The 21,706-nt window shown below is 45.5% G+C and overlaps 1 protein-coding gene across 1 annotated transcript in view; it reads left to right on the top strand.

Annotated features, from left to right (window-relative positions):
- The first annotated feature begins 615 nt into the window (after positions 1-615).
- PGPEP1L (pyroglutamyl-peptidase I like) overlaps positions 616-21,706 on the top strand; it is a 31,392-nt gene continuing 10,301 nt past the window's right edge. Inside the window, exons 1-2 of the mRNA XM_081831586.1 lie at positions 616-956; positions 5,651-5,703. Of these exons, the coding sequence (XP_081687712.1) occupies positions 923-956; positions 5,651-5,703 (87 nt within the window). The 5' untranslated portion in view covers positions 616-922. The remainder of the gene's footprint in view (positions 957-5,650; positions 5,704-21,706) is intronic.

Below are 21,706 nucleotides of genomic sequence, written 5' to 3'. Positions count from 1 at the left end.
GGGAGGGCACAGTCTGAGAAGCCAAAAAAAAAAAAAAAGTAGATTTTGCTGGCCAGGTGAGCCCGCCCCCCACCCCCCACCCCCAGGGCTGTAGGGGCTGAGGACAATGCCCCCTAGGCTCAGGAGGGCTCCATTCAGGAAGGGGGGTGCTGTGATCCCGTCCGTTTCACAGAAAGGGGAGACAGGGCACAGAGAGGTGAACTTGTCTGAGCACCTACAGCTTATAGATGACATGTGCTTTCAACCAGCATTGTTACCATAAGCTTCATCTGTGGTTTTGGTTTTCTTTTTCCTTTTTTTTTTTTTTTTTTTACATATTTTGCACAATCAGTTTCAAGAGCAACCAAATTTCACGAAGTCATCATAGCCAATCACAATGAGGGGCTCCGGGGGGAGGGAAAGAGGAAGATTACTAAAGAGAGGAAACAAAATCTAAACAAACAGATTGTAGGGGCACCCACCAACCTGATTTGCCTGGGACTCTATGGGTTACAGCACATTTTTGTACCCCGCCCCCCGCCCCGTCCCAATCCCAGAAACCCCTCAGTCCCAGGCAAACCGGGACAGTTGATCACCAAACTCACGGCTCACCTTTGACCCATACCCAGCAACAACCTAACCCCGACCCCAAGGGTCCAGAAAGTCCCGGATGGTGCTCCAACCCTCTGTTTGTCTGTTGCCCAAAGCCTCTGAGCCCCGGACTGGCTATTTCCGCTTTCTTACCGCCCTACCCACACCCAGGAGTCTTCAGCCTTTGCGGGGCGGGGAGGCACAAGGCTGGGCGCCCCCGAGAGGAGCCTGAGGCTGGCAGCCACCGGGGGGATGGGGGCGGCGCCCAGTGGTCGGAGTGCCCCGTGCCCTGGGCGGAGCCACGGCCATCTGACACCCAGAGGCACAGATACACGCTCTCCGCTTGGGTTTCATGGATTCCCAGCCCAGCTGCGTGGTAGTGACTGGTAAGACTTTTCCTGCTTTCCCATTTGCGCTTTTAGCCTGACCGCGGAATGTGCACTTGCCTGATCTGCTCATAAAGGGTTCCCTCTCGGGGGAAAAAGGAGGGGCAACTGGTGGTGCCAATAATTCCAGATGGAAGCTTGCCTATCACTTCTTGCTATGCCCTACTGAAAAACAGCGGACAGAGAGGCTTTTCCACTCTGCTCCTCTCCTTCAATTCAAAGGTGCCTGCATGTGGCTCAGGCTTAGACCTTGTCCGTCCGCCCAGCTGGGGAGGAATCCGAGGCTGGCACCTGCTGTCCCTGAGTCTGGGGCCCAGTGGGTCCATGTGACATCCCCTGGGGTACAGCTCCATAGCGAGGCAGTGGGAGCTGGGGATCCAGAAAGGATGGGGCCTTGTAAGGCTTGGACAGCGGTCCATCTACAAGAACCACCCCCAAAGGAGAACACAGCCCCCAACACACAGGCTGAAGAGCTTTCAGCCACTCAGAAAGCCCTGAACACCACCGGAGAGCCTCCAATTGGAGACTCTGAACCCCAAAAGATCAACTTAGAGTGAATGGTAGCCACCCACTCCTACCTTTCTCCAGCTCATCCCAAATCAACCCCTGCCACCCCCAGTCATTGTCACAGCTGGTCCCAGAAGGGTTTGATTTCTTTACAAAGTTCCTTCTTTCTAGTTAGACACTTCTGGCATATTTTAAGTTTTTTGAATTGTGTGAAATGAAGGAAACAGGAGACAAGGAGTCCTATGGACATGGAAAATCGAAACGTAACTATCTCAATATTTTCAGGCTGTAATCAAACTCCTGTTAACCTTCTGAGGTAAAGAAAATTCTTTTGAAAACCTTTTATCTCCCTTGTTCTCATTTGTGTTATTTGGGGTATAGAGATTGAGTGGTTCAAAATATTCTTGAATTGCTAAGGAAACTGTACCCCTGATGAATGCAATGCTTGTCACAAATGAAATATGAATATTGAAGCCCAGTTGGCATGTCTTCGACTCACGTGGACCCCTGCCGCTTGGCCTGTCAGCTTGTGGTTTGCAGGCAAACTCTAGATTGTTTGATGAAGTACCTGATCATCAGGCACCATTTGGGAATGCCCACTGGCTTCTAGAGTGTGGCCTTCCTTTATTAAAAATGCTTTGAACTGCCAGGGGTAGTCTCTTCATGTAATTGGATTTGCTGGAAATCTGGCCAAGACAGTTGGCACAGAGACTGATGGGGGTGGGGGAGGACAGGGCTCTGACAAACGGCCTCAGGTTCAAGGCATTCCGACTGGCACCAACAAGAATAGTGGGAGGCTGAGAAAACCTGCATCCCTCCAAAGGGCCTCCCTTGATTGTGAGAAGGTTCCTCTAGCCTTATGCAGATTTCACCCTGAGGGCCTGCCAAGTTTAAAGTGTAAGATGTGACCCTACAAAACAAGAGCTTCAAACCTGTACTTGCTGAGTTGTTTTTCCTAATTAAAAACAGATAAGAGATGATCTGACTGTTTTGATCTGAATATGATTCTAAAGCAGAATGTGATTTTTGTGTGTGTGTGGCGCTGTGATTTTAGTCTGAGGGACCTGGTTTCTCAGTGATTTTTTCTGAATCTCAATATTTTCTAAAGTTGTTGTTTTGTTTTGTTTTCTGGCTGCCCCCAGTGGCAGCTACAGTCTTATTCTATAGGAGTCAGTGTCAAGAGGACACCATCGGCTTCCTGGTGTCAGGACATCCTGTCCAAAATTTTGTATTGCCTGAGAAAGATTGACCCCTTGTGAGCCACGCTTGTTAGCGGTTCTAGACTCAGAGGCTCAGAACTTCAAAGGCACCATCCTTTCTAGGACTGGCTCCTCCTCTAAAAGCCTGAGCTCCTGGCAGCCACTGGCCTCCCCTACGGGGGCAGGGGTGGGGGGTGGCCCGGGAGCTCTGAGCAAGGGCCACTCTGAAGGAGAGGTAAAATAAGAGGTCCCATGGGTGTGGTCACTCCTACACCATCTTTTGATGGTTAATTTTAGGTGTCACCTTGACTGGGCCACAGGGTGTCTAGATATCTGAGTTGAAAACAAGCCACTTCCCCCACCTCTAACTCCTGACCACCATTAAGCTGTTCTGCACCTCTATAATGATGTTATTTTACAAATATTGTATAAACGGCATCATGTAGTATGTATCGTTTTGAGACTGGCTTGTTTTCACTCAGCATATTTCCTTTGAGGTTCATCCAAGCTGTTGTATGTATCAGTGGTTCCTTTTTTTTTTTTTAAACAGCTTTATTGAGATAAAATTCACAATTCACTTAAGACGGACAGTTTTCATGTGTGGCTCAGTCAGTGGAGTGTGTGACTCTTTATCTCGGGGTTGTGAGCTTGAGCTGCATGTTGGGTATAGAGATTACTTAAAAATAAAATCTTAAAAAAAACCCTAAAATAAATAAAATGGACAGTTCGATGGCTTTTAGTATATTCATAGAGTTATGCATTCATCACACAACCAATTTGAGAATATTTGAATTACCTCGAAAAGAAATCCCGAGCCCCTTAGTTATAACTCCCTAATCCACCCTGATGTCGGAAAGATGTTAGGGTTCAGAGCCGACGACCAAGAAAGAATTCTTGAGACATCTTTGGTGCAAAAAGGTGGTTTTATTAAAGCATGGGGACAGGACCCCTGGGCAGAAGGAGCTGCAATGGGGTCATGAGGAGTGGCCCATCATATACTTTCAAGTTGGGAGAGGGTTAGGGATGGCATAATTGTCTAAGGAATTTTGGAAGCAAGGTTTCCAGGACCTTGAGGGGGCTAGCTATTGTTGGGAAAAGGCCATTTATTACCATCTAATAAAACCTTAGTTATGAGACCCTTCAGATGTATATCGGTGGGCCATATGCTTGGGGGATGACTGCCAACATGTATCTTGGGGAGTAGAGATAAATGAAGTTTCCAAAGGAATTTTTATATGTTAAAGACTTACAGGATCCTAGGAGTCAGGCTAAGATTGCCTTTCGCCCTTAGCAAAGTATTAACATTGAGGCAGCTGAGCTCCTAGAGGAATGTCACTCTGCCTGTTTCAAGGACTTGTCAGTGGGCTGTAGGTAGTAAGGAAATTTAATTTTTCTTTTGTCTTTTTTTCCCACATCACACTCCCAGCACGCCCCCCACTCCAAATCTACTAACCACTAACCTATTTTCTGTCTCTCTAGATTGCCAATTTTTGATATGTCGTATAAATGGGGCCATACACTACGTGGTCCTTTGTGACTGGCTTCTTTCACTTAGCATAATATTTTCAAAGCTCAGCCATGTTGTACCATGTATTAGTACTTCACTTCCTTTTATCGACAAATAATATCCCCCATTATATGGATCGCACATTTTGTTTACCCATTCATCAGTTGATGCACACATTTGTGTGGTTTCTACTTTTTTCTTTTCACTGCTGAGTAGTAGTATTGCATGATCTGGAATTCTTGCTTCATTGTTCACCTCTTGAAGGACATTTGAGTAGTTTCCAGCTTTGGGTTATTACAAGTAAAGCTGCTGTGAACATGTGTGTACAAGTTTCTGCTTGAAAACTAGTCTTCATTTCTCTGGGATAAATAGCCAGGAGTGCGTGTGGTGGGAAGTCCACTTTCAGTTTTAAAAGGATCTGGCAAACTGTTTCCCAGAGTGGCAGTACCGTTTTACATTCCCACTAAGCAATGGGTATGAGCCAGTTTCTCCTCATCCTTGTCAGCTTTTGGGGTTATCGGTATTTCTATTTTAGCCGCTCTTCTAGAAGTGTGATAATATCTCATCGTGGTTTTAATTCATGTTTCCCTGCTGGTGAGTGATGTCAGACATCCCCTGCTATGCTTGTTTGCTGTCTGTACATAGATCTTCAGTGAAATGTCCCTTTGTGTACTTTGCCAGCTTTCTAATTGGGTTGTTTTTTTAATGTTGAGTTTTGAGAGTTCTTTATATATTCTACATACGAGGCCTTCATCAGATGTGTGGTCTGTAACTGTTTTTTTCTTTTTTCCTTCTGTCCGTAATTTTCTTTTCATTCTCTCAAAAGGCGTTTTTGTGCAGCAAAAGTTGCACTTGGGTGGGGTCCAGTTTATTAACGTTTACTTTCATAGATCATGGTGTGCTCTTGGTGTCAAGCACTTGCCTAAGGGTAGGTCTCAAGATTTTCTCCCTTTTTCCCCCGTAAAAGTTTTATGGTTTTCCTTTTTTCATTGAAGGCCATGATCCACTTTGAGTTAATTTTTGTCCAAGGTGCGAGACTGAGGTTGAGGATTCATGTTTTTGCCTCTGGGTATCCTGTTGTTCCAGCCCCATTTGTTGAAAAGGCCACCCTCCTCCACTGAATTGACTTTGCACCTCTCCTAGCAAACGACTGGGCATATTCACACGGGTGTGTTTCTAGGCTCTTAACAAAGCATGCATTTTAACCAGACACTTGTGCACTTTCTCAAGCCTTCCTAGCTTGGGGGTGGGTCAGCAGCTCGTTCCTTTTTGGCTGCCCCACAATGCCTGCCACAGAGAACTCTGAAAATGCTCCCAGATCAGTGAGGTTGCATTCTTCAAGAAGGGGCGTGTGTGGAGTGCTCGGAGCCCCCCATGGCCCTGGGAGCATCAGGAAGCTCCCATGGGAATTTGGGGAGCAGCCCAGGTATAGAGACCCAACTAAGCCTGACCTGAGCTAACCAGGGTCTCTTTGGCTTCAGGTTTTGGACCCTTCTGGCAGTACCTGGTGAATTCCAGCTGGGAAGCAGTAAAGGTAAACTCCCACTAGGCCCAGACCCTGCAGCTCAGGGCCCCACCGATTCCTCCTGTGGCTGAGAAACCCAGTGTGCAAGGCCCCTTGGTAGCCAGGTCCACATCAGAGGGGAGAAGACAAATACTCAGGACCCTGGCAGAAGGACTAGCCTTTGGTCCTTGGGTTGTGCCTAGCCTGCCCCCAGGTGGCCCTTCTGGCTGTGTGGTAAAGAAGAGATTGTGGGGACACTCCTGGGGAGGACGGGGAGTGCCCGAAAGCAGGCTCTGCTGCCCCAAGAGCTAGGTTCCCATGACCCCCACCCCTTTCTGACCCTGGGACCTTGGGAAAGTCATTTCCCCCAGCCTCAGTTTCCTTATGCATGAAGTGGGTGGATAATAGTGCGGATGTTACAGAGGAAGAGTAAAAGAGACAAGCATGTAAAACAAGTAAACATGGAAGTCTGTAAAAACAGCTTTTTACAGCACCTGGCACAAGGTAAGTGCTTAATAGTGGTTGCTATTATAAAGGACATGCCTTTTTTATTATTTAAATTCAAATTCATTAATATACAGTGTATTATTAGTTTCAGAGGTAGAATCCAGTAATTCATCAGTTGCATATAACACCCAGTGCTCATTCCATCAAGTGCCCTCCTTAAGGCCCATCACCCAGTTACCCCAGGCCCCCACCCCCATCCCCTCCGGCAACCCTCTGTTTGTTGCCTAGAGTTAAGAGTCTCTTATGGTTTGTCTCCCTCTCTGTTTTCATCTTATTTTATTTTTCCTTCCCTTCCTCTATGTTCCTCTGTTTTGTTTCTTAAATTCTACATATGAGTAATAAAGGTGTGTCCTAATATCATATGATTTCACTCATATGAGGACACACTTTTATTTTTAAGGAAGTAGCCGACCAGGAGAAAGCACGTCCTGGGACGGGATGAGGAGGGGTCAGGGTCTCATGACTAGAGGGGACCACCTCTCCTCCTTGAAGCAAATGCCTCCTACCAGTCCCACGTTGGGTGTCACTTAATGGCTTAGAACACAGCTGGCTGTTGTTTCACACTTGACCGTCAGTTTCCTGCCTCTATTGGATCAAGTCAAAGGTAGGGTCTTGAGTGTATTCTCAGGGTTCCCCAGTCTAGCTGAAAATGCCACAAAGCTGCTTGAATCACAGGTTTGCTGTCACTGTAGTATTGCTTTTCTAGACTCTCTGCACAGATGCAATCAGGGAAACTCATGACTCTTGAGTTAGAATTTGGGTTGTTTTGTTGTTGCTGGGTTTTTTTTTCCAGCCAGAAAAAAAGCTCAGAGAACCCCAGACTCACTGCCAAGTCTCACTGCGGTACACAACATACCAGAAAGGCCAGGTCAGGGCTTTCGTGAGCTCCCAGGTGTCTGTAGCCTTTTCCTCGAAAAACAGGGCTTTTTCTGCTGAATGTTGGATGGCCCTGAGCCCTTCTATTTCTTTCTGCCGTCATGAAAAAGGGAAACAAGCCAGGCTGCCTGAGTTTGCCTTCCAGCTCCAACAACTGCAACCTGTGGGACCTAAAACAAGCCCCCCAGCTTTTCTCTACCTCCGTTTCCTTATCTGCAAAGTGGGATGGTTGTTATGACTATGGGAATTAACACATGTAAAACCCTTGGAATGGGGGCACCTGGGTGGCTCAGTGGGTTAAACATCTGCCTTTGGCATAGGTCATGATCTCAGGGTCCTGGGATCGAGCCCCACGTTGGGCTCCTTGCTCAGCAGGGAGTCTGCTTCTCCCTCTCCCTCTGCCTCTGCCCCCACTCATGCTCTGTCTCTCAAATAAATAAAATCTTTAAAAAACAAAAACAAAAAAACCTTGGGATGGGTCAGGGCACACTGCTGGTGCTCACAGATATCATCCTTATTACCAGGAAGCTATTCTATCAGTCAGTCTAATCAGCTGTGAGCCAATAGATTCTGAGTTTGGAGAGTCACACAGGAAATGGAATGATAGAGAAGATTATTTGGGAAACTCAAGGTTGACCAATAAAGCCAGAGAAGCAGGGCAGAAACAGAAGCAGGCTAGGGGCTTCCAGGCAGCAGAAATAGGATGGCAAACTAGGTGCTCTGAGGAGCCCTTCCCCTGTAGATAAACTAGATAGGACAGAACTTCTGTGCATTGCTGGGCATGCAGTACGATGCTTTCCAGGAAAGCTTGCATACATGACATCATGTGCATGTATACATCACACATAGGAAGGGCTGCCACCTGAAGGGGAGACACAAAAGGCAGTGGGGGGCGGGGGAACACCATTATCAGCATTCAGCTTGAGATGAAACCAAGACTTAAACTGTAAGCTAGACCCTTTGAAGGGGATCCTGTGGTTTCTAGCGCCACAGCTCCCAGCAGAAGCCTAGGCAACTTCTCTTGAAGATTTAAAACCTCAGATTCTCCACAAACTGAGATCAGCTAAACAGTAGTTTCCATCCAGATATTACCAAATACATAAAGAAACAGACAGCTTTGAGTAAAAATCAGTAGAAGCAGATTTAGAATCTCAAGAACGTGAGATGCTAAATCATTCTGCTAGACATCATCATAAAATAGCATAACTGTCTGTGAAATACTTAAAGAAGTAAAGACGGAATCACAAAAATGAGACTATCAGGGGGGAAAAAGACTATCAAAAGATCAGGTAAATTGAAAAAGGGAGTAAGAGAGCTTATAGAAATTTTAAAAAATTGTTGAGGTGAAGAATTCAACAGATGGCTTATATGGCAGTTTAGAATTACACTAACTGAAAGATGCCAGTCACAAAAGATAACAGTGTAGGATTCCATTTAGGTGAATGTCCAGATGAGGCAAATCTGTTGAGACATAAAGTAGGTTAGCGGTTGCTGAGGGCAAGTGTGGGAGGATTGGGGGAAATAGGGAATGACTGTTGATGGGTACAGGGTTACTTCAGGGGTGATGAAAAGATTCTAAAATTGATGGTTGCACAACTTTGTGAATATACTAAAAATCATTGAATTTCAGACTTCAATTTTTTAAATTATAGACTTTAATTGGGTGAATTGTGAAATATACACATAAATATACATATATATAGTAGTTTACTGAGTGATGAAGAGAAAATTAGTGAACTAGAAGATAGATCTGAAGATATTATTCAAAGGGCAGATTAAAAAAAGGAGGACAAAGAAGTGAAAAAAGAAATTAAGAGGTATGGATAATAAAATGAGATATTCTAACATATGGCTAATAGGAGTTCCATGAGGAGAGACTAATAAGAATGGAAGAGAAGCAATATTTGAAAACAATGATTGAGACAATTCTAGGAGTGATGAAAGACATGAATCCACAGAGCTAAGAGGTACAAACTATACCAAGCAAAGACTAACAAAAGCCACACCTACGCACACAGTAAAACCACACAAAACCAAAGACAAAGAGATCTGAAAAGTTGCCTGAGAGAAAAGATAGGCCACCTGTAGAAACTGGCCGTACAATGAGACTGAGAGTAAATTTCTCTAAAACAATAGTAAAAACCAGAGAACAGTGGAGAAATATCTTCAAAGTGCTGGCGGGGGAAAATGTCAACCTGAAATTATTTTTCAAGAAATTATTTTTCAAGAACAAGAATGAAATGAAGATGTTTTCATAAAAATAAGCACCAAGAGGGGCACCTGGCATCCAGAAGCATGGAGCCCCACCCCGACTGTCACCTCATTAGCATAACAAAGACACTCCTGCCACTCGGGAAATTCCAGGGGTTTTGAAGCTCTGTGCCTGGAACTAGGGATAAAACCCAGATATATTCTTTCTTATACCACAGTTCCCAACAGGGGTTTCCTGTCTAGGGAGAGGAGGTGGCCCTTAAGTAAAATCATTATAACTTGAAGTGGATTTGGAGAAGTGCTACATTGTGAGATACTCTGAAGAGGAAGAGATTCACTTCATTCTGGAGAACATATGGAAGAAAGGAACCTAAAGCAAAATGAGAGGAAACTACTCCCCACCCCTACCCCAGAGGTCAGTGGGATGGCCATCGGGTGGAAGCAGGATGAAGGACAGACTGATTTCTGGCAAGTGGGAATAAGTTCTCAAACCACTGTGTGCTGGGTACCACATGGGACACTCTAGGCAGAGGAGCTTGTGGAGTTCTTCCTGCAGTCCAGAGAAATCAATATTTATTCCCATTGTGCAGGTGGGGAAATGGGTGTGCAGGGAGGTTGAGTATCTGGCCCAAGGACACATGCCATCTAGATTCCAGTCTCAGATGGTCCTGGTGAGTGAAGTCCAGGTTCATCCCACTCTTCCCCCTGCGGGAAAACAGCATCTAGTTCAGAGGAGGAGGACCACTTCCAGCACAATAATGCTTTATAAACTTCCTAGAACTCAAGAAACATCCAGAACCACACTACCCAATGACCCCCCGGGTGAGCAAAGTGAGGAGACACACCCAAATGCCTTAGCCCTACGGCCATGTCATCATGGCAGACCCTCAGCTATGAGCTCATCGCCGCCCGCTTCCCAGCTCTGAGACATGGACAAGGCAACCCACTGCTCAGTCTCCTAGCTCAGGAGGTACCGCAGTGGTGATGACCAAAACAGAAGCCTCCCTAATAGCTGATGAGGAAGCGAGCCCAAGCCCGGCTTCTGGCACCCACTGCCACCCCCATTGGCCTCCTCCTCCAGTCCCTGCTCTGGGTCTCTGGTTTTGCTCTGCTCTTCTTTCTGGCTTTTTTCTCCAGGGCAGAGTCACTTGTGATTAATTTAGAGGCTCTCTTCACTGTCAATCCACAGGACCATTCTCACTTCCTGGGCCACCCTGGGTCATTCTGTGGCCTCCACTAACAGGTCTGCAGGCTCCACTCAGTGTTAGACTTTCTCATTCTGGTTTGGAACCTCGCTGGTAGCATCCACTCTAAGTTGCCAGCAGACTGCCAATGGAACATCCTTTGCAGGGCTGATCATCTAAGCAGCCATATTAAGGCAAAGGTCCAACCTAGTTCATGTACATACGTTTGACCCATTATACAGATATGGAAAGTCAGATGGGTGAAATAATGCACAAAAGGGCACATAGCTCCCTAGGTCAGTATAAGCGCCACACTGTCTGTGGGGACCTCTATCAACATGTCTGCATCCCCACAGAGGGCCTAGCCTGAAGCATGTGTTTCAGTGGCTAGATTCATGAATGAATGCTATTCTTTTCTTATTTAAGATTTTATTTATTTATTTGAGAGAGAGAGAGTGAGAGAGTACAAGCCAGGAGAAGAGGCACCATGACCTGAGCTGAAGTCAGACGCCCAACCAACTGAGCCACCCAGGCGCCCCAATGCTGTTCTTTTCTTTTCTATCCCCATGCTCTCTCCTAGCAAGGTCAGCCTTGTCAATATCACGGGCAATGTTTAATGCGCACTTACTCCATGGCAGGCCTCGTAAGTGGGCATTATGGAATCACAGGGAGGAAAAGAAAGTCTTATTGCACACTTACAGCATCTCACCTCTCTTAGAGGTGAGCTATTAACAAATAACAACTTGAATGCATTTTTGGTGTAGTTGCTCTTAAATGTTTTTATTCAAGTAATCTCTACACCCCACGTGGGGCTTGAGCTCATGACCCCGAGATCAAGAGTCGCACGCTCCTCCAACAGAGCCAGACGGGTGCTCCTTGTTGTAGCTGGTCTTAAATGGGAGAAGAGTGTTTTTAAAAAGAAGGAAATATAGAAAAATAATATAAATGCTAGAAGTCCACAGTGAAAAGAGGCATTTCCTCCAAGCTCCCAGAAGGGGGACTTAATACTATTTATCAACAGCATCTGCCAGAGTATTTAACATCGAGCTGGCCCATTGTGGATGCCCCTCCCTCCCTGCCCATAAGTTTTATCTAGTGACTTATGAATGCAAGGGCTGCATCATTATCTCCTGGTTTTTGGACACTTTAATTCTGGAACCAGGACCACTTCACATTCTTTCAAAAGGAATTATGTCCTTAGCTCTTCTACAAGTGCCTGAGCCTGGAAAGGCAGCAAATAAAACAAAAGTTTTGTAAATCACACCATGAATCAGTTGGGCCAAGACATTATGTAACTGCACATAAGATAAACCCAGCCTGGGTGGCCAGAGGGTCAAGGTTCTTGCCAGATTTCATAAACTTGATACAGAATAATTTCTCTTTCCTCCAAAGATGAAGTGGCGTCGTGCCTTTATTACATGTTGCTTTAAAAAATAATAATAATAAAGAATAAAGGGCAGCACATCAGAAGAGCTCAAGAAGCACCAGCCAAATGGCACTTTACAGTGAAGGGTGGGTCCTGCGCCACCCACTCAGGGACAAGCAGGGGACTGTTTGCCTTTCTGAGTAAAAGTAAATCATTTCTTTGATTCATCCAAATCCTCTCTTGATTCATCTGTTAGACCGCTACTTCGTGGATTATTATTATTATTATTTTAAGATTTTATTTATTTATTTGAGAGAGAGAGAGTGAAGGGGAGGGGCAGAGAGAGAGGGAGAAGCAAACTCCCTGCTGAGCAAGGACCGCCCCCCCCATGCAGAGCTGTATCCCAGGACCCTGGGATCATGACCTGAGTCAAAGACAGATGCTTAACCGACTGAGCCACCCAGGCGCCCCTTTCCTCATGATTTCTAACATGTCTTCTCTTCAGTCTGATGACTGTAGTGTGAGCCCATTTTATTGGTGGGAAGAGAAGTAGCCTTGTTCCTGCATGTGCTGGCCCAGGACCTCATGAAGCAGCACTGTCCCCTCATTCTCATTTTGTAGTGGAACAAGAAGTCACCAGAATAGTGGGCATATGTGAGCACATGGCAAGGAGCCTGGAGCCTGGGCAGAAGGCTTATTCCTATGGCAGTGAGACCCCGCACAGGAAGCTGGGTTGCAGAGAAGCCCCTGGAAAAAGATGAGTAAAGAGAAAACCCACACGCTGGTGGGTTTTCCATGTTCATGAGAGTGTCTGCTATGGTTTCACAGCCCTCCACATAAACACTGCGCTTTTATTAAACATCCAGCGAAATGCGTTTAGTCTGCTTACTTGGGGGAGAACTTGCCATTTGCAGACAAGTGAGTCAAAGGTTTAGCTCTCGCTAAACCCTAAATCCATTCCCACATTGACAGGAGGACAACCTGAGGAATCCAGAGTAAGATCTTTCAAAATGACAGCAGCACGTTTCCAGGGCCTATCTGCGGGTCCCCTGCCCCCTGCCCCCCGGCAAATGCAGAATCTTCAACTCTCTCCCAGTGCCAAAGCAGGGCAGACTCTCCAACTTCTCTCCTGTCTGTTTAAATAAACTTTTTACTTAAAAACACATTGAGATGAGGGGAGCCTGGGTGGATCCATCAGTTAAGCATCTGACTTGATCTCAGCTCAGGTCCTGATCTCAGGGTTGTTGTGAGTTCAAGCCCCACAATGGGTTCCATTCTGGGCATGGAGCTGACTTAAAAAAATAATAAAAAATAGGGCGCCTGGGTGGCTCAGTCGGTTAAGCATCTGCCTTCGGTTCAGGTCATGATCCTGAGGTCCTAGGATCAAGCCTCATGTGGGGCTCCCTGTCAGCATAGAATCTGCTTCTCTCTTTCCCTCTACCCCCTGCTCGTGCTCTCTCTCTCTCTCTCTCTCTCGCTCTCTATCTCAAATAAATACATAAAATCTTAAAAAAATAAAATAAATAAAATAAAAACCACATTGAGATGTACAGAAAAGTTATGACGATTGTACAGGGAGTTTCCATATATCCCACACCTACTTTCCCCCTTATTAACATCTTACATCGGTATGGTACTTTTGTCACAATGAATAAACCAACATTAACATATTATTAACTAAAGTCCATAGTTTATTCGGCTTTCCCTAGTTTTTACCTAGTGTCCTTTTCCTGTTCCGGGATCCCATCCAGGTTACGACATCACACTCAGTCCTCAGATCTCCTTAGGCTCCTCTCGTCTGTTACAGTTTCTTAGCCTTTCCTGGTTTTGTGGCTTTGACAGTTTTGAGGCATACTGGCTGGTATTACACTCTGCCTTCAATTAGGATCTGTCAGATGTTTTTCTCATGATTGGACTAGGGTTATGGATTTGGGGGAGGAAGAGCACCAGAGGTCAAGTGCCATTCTCTTCCCATCATATCAAGGACTCATCCATATGACTGATCACCATTGATGTTGACCTTGATGACCTGGCTTGTCAGGTTTCTCACTGTAAAGTTGTTCTTCCCCCCCCCACCCCCCTTTCCGCATTATACTCTAGAAGGACAGACTAAGCCCAGCCCACCACTGGGGAGGAGGGAGTGACGCCCCCTTGAGGGCAGAGTATCTGCATAAATTATTTGGAAGGCACCTGCAAGCAAGATTTGGCTCTTTCATCCCCCGCCTATGTATGTGTTTATTTCATCATTTCTTTACGTCGGTACAGACTCCTGGATATTTATTTTATACTTTGGATTACGGCATGTTTCCTTTCGAAAGTCCATCTTCTCTCGAAACCTTTCCCACCTCCCTTACAATCCCCGATCACTGAGACCCCTCTCCTCCAAAGGAAACGCATGGCTCCATATTTCATTTTCCACCATGTGCTTGGCTGGACTGGGTTAAACTAAGGCGGGTGCTTTTTAAATGACTGCACTACTTTTATGTATAAGTCTGAGCATGTTCTCCTGTCCTCCTTCACATTCACCCATCATATTTTATTGATGCAAAAAGCCACTGGAAAAAAAAAAAAAAAAAGCACCTGGGCATCCTCAAATTAGACGAACCTTCCAGTCAATTGCATCTTACGCTTTGCCATAGTTGAGCAGAGCTTTTGCTTTCTTGGTGGTTCATCTGATAATGCTTGGCGTTCCGTCTCTGAGGCTTAGGTTTGATGAAATTCATCATGTCGTTTCTGGATTACACATTCTATCGGCATGGAAAGCACTCTGGCCTGTTTATCTTGCTTTGTAGAGTCTAGACCAGAACATTGAGGGGATTAACGCGCATTTGTGCTGCCGTAAATATGATGGAACTATATCCTGCAACACACACAGTCCAGCACCAGGGGAAAGTACGCAAACAAGCATGACCTTGGAAATCATGCTGCTTACTCAGGGCCACCCGGCGTCAGATTTGAGGTGCCTTTTCATTCTGGGGAGGGACAGAATCTGGAGGAAAACTAACAAAAAGCTCTTCGGCCTACTTTTTCTCTTCTCCACCCTCACATCTAGTCACATTAGAAGCACGTTACAAATCTTTTTTTCTTTTTTTAAGATTTTATTTATTTGAGGGAGAGAGAGAGAGAGAGAGAGTATGAGCAGGGTGAGGGGCAGAAGAAGAAACAGACTCCCCGCTGAGCAGGGAGCCCAATTTGGGATGTGGGGCTTGATACTGGGACTCCGCGATCATGACCTGAGCCAAAGGCAGACGCTTAACTGACTGAGCCACCCAGGCGCCCCAGCACATTATAAATATTAAAAGTAATGTCAGCATTACAACAGGGATGTACACCCGGGATTCCAAAACCCATGGGGGCTCTTTTGGGCTTGCAGGCTGAGAGGTAGTTTGAGAAGCCCTTGGTCAGGTCCTGGCCACTGCACTGATGTTTATAATCATGGAGGATTATGCCGCTCCCCTGACCAGCCTCGGTAAGGGTCCTTCCTCTCTGGCGTGTTCCCTGTTCTCCCACCCCTGGCCCCGGTGCTCACGTACACCCTGAGCCCGTGTTTCCCATCCTGCAGGCATTTGCAAAAATATCCAGACAGGGACTAATGAACCCAAAGGATCTATGGTGGTCAAACTTCAGGCACTGGGTCCCCAAGGGGTGGGGAAATGTTTGGGGAGCCACAAGATGCATTTCGGGTATCAGTCCTCAGGCTGCTGGGGTCATCCTCTTTTTTGACACTTGTAAAATTATTCTTGTCCTTTACCTGTCTTGGTAATTGTGTTCGAAGAGGTCAAATTTGGAGTCAGAGAGCCATTTAGCAGTTATGGAATAAGCAACCAATTAATCGAGGTCAGTTAATCCAGAAGACATAACAGTTTACATTTACGTCCCTAATGACAGCACTTCCAAAATATATGAAGCAAAAACAAGTAGAAGCATAAGGACAATACAAAAATCCACAATTTTAGTCAGAGATTTTATTTTATTTTATTTTATTGAAGATTTTATTTATTTATTTGACAGAGAGAGAGAGCGCATAAGCAGGGGGAGTGTCAGGCAGAAGGAGAGGGAGAGCAGGACCCCGGGATCATGACCTGAGCAGAAGGCAGACAACCAACTGAGCCACCCAGGCACCCTTAGGTAAAGATTTTAGTACCCCTGTTTCAGTAAGCGATAGATCACAGACAGAAAATCAGCAAATGTACGTAAGACTCAAACAAACCATCAGTCAACTTGCTCTAATTGACATTTATAGAACACTCCAAAAGATCTGCAGAATACACACTCTTTCAAGTACATATAGAACATTTACCATACGTTCAAGATAGACCATATCCTGGGCCACAAAACAAGTCTGAAGAAATTCAAAAGGACCCAAGTCATGCAAAGTATGTTCCCTGGCCCCAGTGGATTTAAATTAGAAATCAACAACAGAATGATATCTGGAAAATCCCAAAATATTTGGAAACTAAATGCACTTCTAAATAAGCCATGGCCCAAAGAAGAAGTCAAAAGCGATATTTAGAAAGTCTTTGGACATGAATGAAAATTAAAACAGCATATTAAAACTCCTGGCGTGCTGCTAATGCAGAACTTAGGGGGAAATTTGTAGCACTGAACAACAATACTAGTAAAGAAGAAAGGTCTCAAATCAATGACTCAGTTTCTATTGTAAGAAACCAGAAAAAGAAGAGCAAATTAAACCCGAACTAAGGAGAAGAAAGGAAATAAAAAGATCAAAGAAGAAATCAGTGAAACAGAGAACAGAATCCTAACAATGAAAATCAAAGAAACCAAAACCTGGTTCTTTGAGAAAAAAAAATCAATAAAATTGATAAACCTCTAGCCAGACTGATCAAGGAAAAAGAGAGAGCGAGAGAAAGAGAGAGAAGGAAGGAGGGAGAGAGAGACAATGATTTCTATTAATTTTCAAGTTCATTTACCACTGCCTGGCTTCCAGCCCTCATTCCACACTCGAACTGCTCCCTCTTTTTTTTGCCAGTTTGCTTGACCTCTCTGGGGTCCCAATAATCTTTGTGGTGGATACCGTATGGTTATTGTTCCCATTGTACAGGTGGGAAGACTGTGGCCCAGGTTGACCAGGTCCTCCTTTCTTCTCCCTGTCTTGGTTTGCAAAGCAGCTGTGAGCATTCAACCAAATACAATAATAACCTGTAAAGTCTTAGTTCAGCTCAAATACATCAAATATTTACATTTAATCATGAGCTTCCCTTAGCAAGATCCTCTTTCAACTGGCTTGCCATCCTCCGAACCCTGCCTCCAGAAGAGCCTGGGAGTCACCACTGTCCCCACATCTTCCCCTGTTCCTGGCGAGACATCCACATTTTGATGTCCCTGGATTTACAATACAGCCTTTATTGTAAGTCTATCCATATGACTTCTCTTTAGGATCCCTCAAATTCTGAGACACTTTCAGTAAACCAGCATCTCAGACACTGTTCCCTTTCGGATTCTCCTGCCGTCATCTGAGAAGATGACTTCTAGATCTTGATGCCATAAAACACCAGAAAACTTTCAGATATGGAAAAGAGCAGGCTTTGTTAAAATCCCCACGTAACAGGGGGATGGTGTCAAACAACCACCACTTAGTTATCTCTCCCAGCACTGTGGGAGGGCTCGGCTCAGCCGGGCAGTTCTTCTGCTGATCTTGCTTGGGTCTCTCATTGGTTGTGTTAATATGGAGGCTGGGGCAGGATCATGGAGGCATGACTGGGGTCCTGGGACAGCAAGGCCTCTGTCCTCCCCAGATGAGGCCTCCCCAATAGGGTAGCCAGATGCTGAAGGTGTAGGTCAGGCCCCGACCCAGCTGAATTCTCTTGGTTAAAATGAGTCACAGACCAGCTCGGACTCAGCGGGGGAGGAGATTACACTAGAGTGTGGATATTAGAAGGTGTGCTTCACTGGGAACTGTCTTAGTCGGCTCGGGCTACTATAATAGGATACCATAGACTGGGAGCGTAAACAACACACATTTATTTCTCACAGTTCTGGAGGCTGAAAGTCTGAGATCAGGGTGCCAGCAAGGTTGGGTTTTGGGTGGGGGCCCGCTTCCTGTTTATGGCCTCACACAGACTTTCTTTCATGCATGCAGACAGAGTTCTAGTCTCATCATACCTTTTTAAGGGTCACTAATCCCATCCTGGGGGCCCCACCCTCATGACCTCATCTAAACCTGATTGTCTCCCAAAGGCTCCACCTCTAAATACCATCACATTGGGGATGAGGGTTTCAACATATGCATTTTGAGGGACACAAACATTCAGTCCATAGTGGGGGCCATCCTAGAGCTACTATACCACATGAAACAGTATTACCCCTCAGAAGAGATACCAACTCTCCCTTCCAGCAGCAGGGAATGTGAGTGTGGTGCTTCATACACACCCCAACATGGGGTGGGGCAGGCGGGGGTGAGGACTTTTGAAACTTCTGCTAGGTTGATTAGTGTCACATTGTTAATATAAATCCTATTAAACCAGCACTCTTAAATCAAGAGTCAAGGATCAAGGTCAATGAAAGGAGTGGAGAGGTATCATGAACTCAATTCCTTTTAGTTTCTTGACTGGTCACTTTGTAGACACTGAAAATAATCCCGATAATAATAGATTGCTTCTGTACATTTGGAAAAATTGTTCCAAGTTTTTTACAGTTGTGGATCTCAAATGGTATGGCTTGTCACTCATCATGACCAATAGATCGCATGGGCCATAATATCTCCCACATTCGATTTAGGAAAATAAACTGAAATTAAATGGAAACACCCTCCTTGCTCATTTGGATGGCAAAGACTCCTGGTCCCCACTTCAGTGTGTTCCCCACAAGGCACTTTGTCACTCAAATCTTCAGATTTTGGTGATTGGAAGCATGGTTTGATACAATTCTGGAAGCCTAAGTAGGCAGAATTATTGTCATGTTTTGTTTGGAATAATCCTGTAATCCCAGTGAAGAACGCCACCATTGGGGACTGTGGGGACAGGCCGGTCACTTCCTGCTTGGTTCCACAACATCTGGGACACACCTGCATGCCGGGTCTTGTTTCCAGAGCCTCAGCCTCAGTCCCTATGGTATTGACCTTCTGTGGCGGGAAACAGACCAGAAAGAAGTCAAATCTAAGCAAGACAATGTCAGTGAGTGCAAAGGGCCACCAAGCATGAACCCAGGGCGACACAGTGGGTGGTGCCTGGGGAGCTCCTCTCGCAGACATGGGCTGGAAGGCCTCTCTGAGTAGGTGACATTTCAGCCGAGACCTGCGTGACAAGGAGAAGCCACCCTGGAAAGTGTTCCAGGTGGAGGGGCACCTGCTGGAAATCTGTGGATAGCATCGTCGTGGGACCACAGTACCCGAGCCAGGAAGAGAGGCCGAGGGGAAGTCGAGGCAGCCTGCTTGTGCCTCCACGTAACACACCCAAGTTCCTTTGACTATGAGCTTCCAGCAAAGTAGAAAGCAGACGTGCCAGAGGAATGTTCTTCTGGGATGAGATTGCTTGGGGTTCAGCTCTGTCATTTACTGGGAAAAAGTCATGTGAGCTGAACGGAATGAGCGTACATTTCTATTCTCTTGCAGAGACAAAGTTCCCATTGAGCAGCCTCAGAGAGTCCGGAGGCCAAATGATACTTTGAGAGCAATTCATTTTGTAACATGGCTCTCTTGCCAGGGCTATGTGACTGAAGAAGTACCCCCCTCCCGGCTCTGGCCCCCACAGCTGCCCCCTGGGCATCAGAGCAGGACCTGCCGCCCTTCCAGCCTGAACAGCCCTCCCTTGACTTTACTGTTATGAGTCATGTTGATGGTCTGGGTAAACCTCGGCTCCTGGCTGCTGAGAAGGCCTGGGGCCTCCATAGGCCTGGGGGGGCGGGGGTACCCAGAAGCCTAAATCCGCCCAGGCTCCCGGATGGGGACTGGGACCCCCCCCCCACCCCGCCGCCCCTGGAGCTGAGGGGCACGGTTGACAGACCATGAGGGTGTGATATTATTCTTAGGACAAAACCACTGGAGATGCATTCAGCCAAGTCCAATGGCAGTCTCTACAGACCTTCCTTTCTGGCCAACTCCCCACTGCTATTCTTTGGCTGGACAGAGGGGATGATTTGCTCCTGACCTTTCTCTTCCCCATTCAGTCCTGTCCGGTCATCACGGGCCAAATGCAGCTGAGAAACTTGTAAGTTAAAATGCAATATCCCTAATATATAAAGAGCTTCTATGAATAGAAAAAAAAAATGGTGAATAACGCTATAGAAAAATGGACCAAAGATGTGAAAGGACACTTTACAGAGAAAGGAGTACAAATGGTTCTTACCCATGTGATACTATGTTCCAACTTGTTCATACGAGAAAAGCGAATTAAAACTACACTAAGATCAGATTGGCAAAAATCCAAAAGTGTGACAACTACTCTGGGAGGCTGGGAGGCTGATGGGCATTGTCATGCTTTGCTAGTGGGAATGCAACATGGTACAATCCCACTGGAGGGGAATTTAGCAATACATGACAAAGAGACATATGTTTATAGCCTAGAATCCAGCAAATTCCTAAGAAGCTCTCCCAAAGATACGCTGGCAAATATAAGAAAAGACATATGCACAATGATGGAGAAATTATATACTAAGAATGGAGGGGTACTGAATAAATGTTCCATATTTGTTTATGATAATAAAAAGATGGAAGGATAAATCATAAAATTAAAAATTGATTTCCTATGGAGGCGAAGGGAAGAGACTAGATTTCTCTGAGTAAAGCTTGTTTTGTGGATTTAACTTTGGAAACATGTAGGGTATTTTGCATACTAATAAAACAAAATTACATTTTCTTTTTATTTTATTTTATTTTTTTTTAAGGATTTTATCTATTTATTTGACAGAGAGAGACACAGCGGGAGCGGGAACACAAGCAGGGGGAGTGGCAGAGGGAGAAGCAGGCTTCCCGCTGAGCAGGGAGCCCGATGCGGGGCTCGATCCCAGGACCCTGGGATCATGACCTGAGCCGAAGGCAGACGCTTAATGACTGAGCCACCCAGGCGCCCCCAAAATTACATTTTAAAAAAAAGCAATCCATAGAAATTAAAAGCAAATTGAGTTAATAAGGCTCAAAGTGTATCTAGTTAGTGACATGATCACACAGGGAAGAGTGGTTTTGAAACATAGCAATTTAAGGATAAAAACAAAACAAAAATATCTTCAACTTTTCAGGAATGATATTGTTGGAAATGGAGTTAGTATTATTACTCTGAGACCACTGTATATAGAGTGTGGGATAAAGTAAAATGTGCATTCGGGGATATTCAACTCTTGACCTCCCCGGACATGGCCAGTAGGATTTCCCAAAACACTGAAAACACCCCGCCTGTATTAAACACCCCCTCGGGGGACAGCATCACTGTGAAGAGTCAATGCAAGGACGGAAGTAATGTCTCAGTTTTATAGATAAGGCATCTGAGGCTCCTAGAGCCTAAGTCACTTGTCAAGATCAAGTCACGTCTGGAATTGAACTTGCATCCACCAGGCTCCAAGCCTCCTCTCTCAACTCCTACAATATACCATGTCCTCCAACTTGGCCCTGGTCTCTCCTGCCCACCCTCTACTTGCTCTGAGGACATTTTCCCTCTGTGAGCATTTCCCATTCACGGCAGAAGCAGGGCAGCACAAAGGCTGGCGGAAGGAAGGGCTCAAAAACATACCGAAAAAGTGAATGAATGAATGAATGAATGAATGAATGAAAACAGAGAAAATCGTCTTCTTTCCTGCTTGGACCAAAAGCTAGGAGGAAAAAAGAAAGGAGAAGTGATTCTTTTTTTTTTTTAAGATTTTTTTTTTTATTTTTTTACATTTTATTTTATTTATTTGACAGAGAGAGAGACAGCGAGAGAGGGAACACAAGCAGGGGGAG

Source organism: Leptonychotes weddellii, chromosome 9 (assembly GCF_054177405.1).
Source record: "Leptonychotes weddellii isolate Sample4059 chromosome 9, ASM5417740v2, whole genome shotgun sequence".
Lineage (NCBI taxonomy): Eukaryota > Metazoa > Chordata > Mammalia > Carnivora > Phocidae > Leptonychotes > Leptonychotes weddellii.
This window is presented reverse-complemented; position numbering and strand designations above follow the sequence as displayed.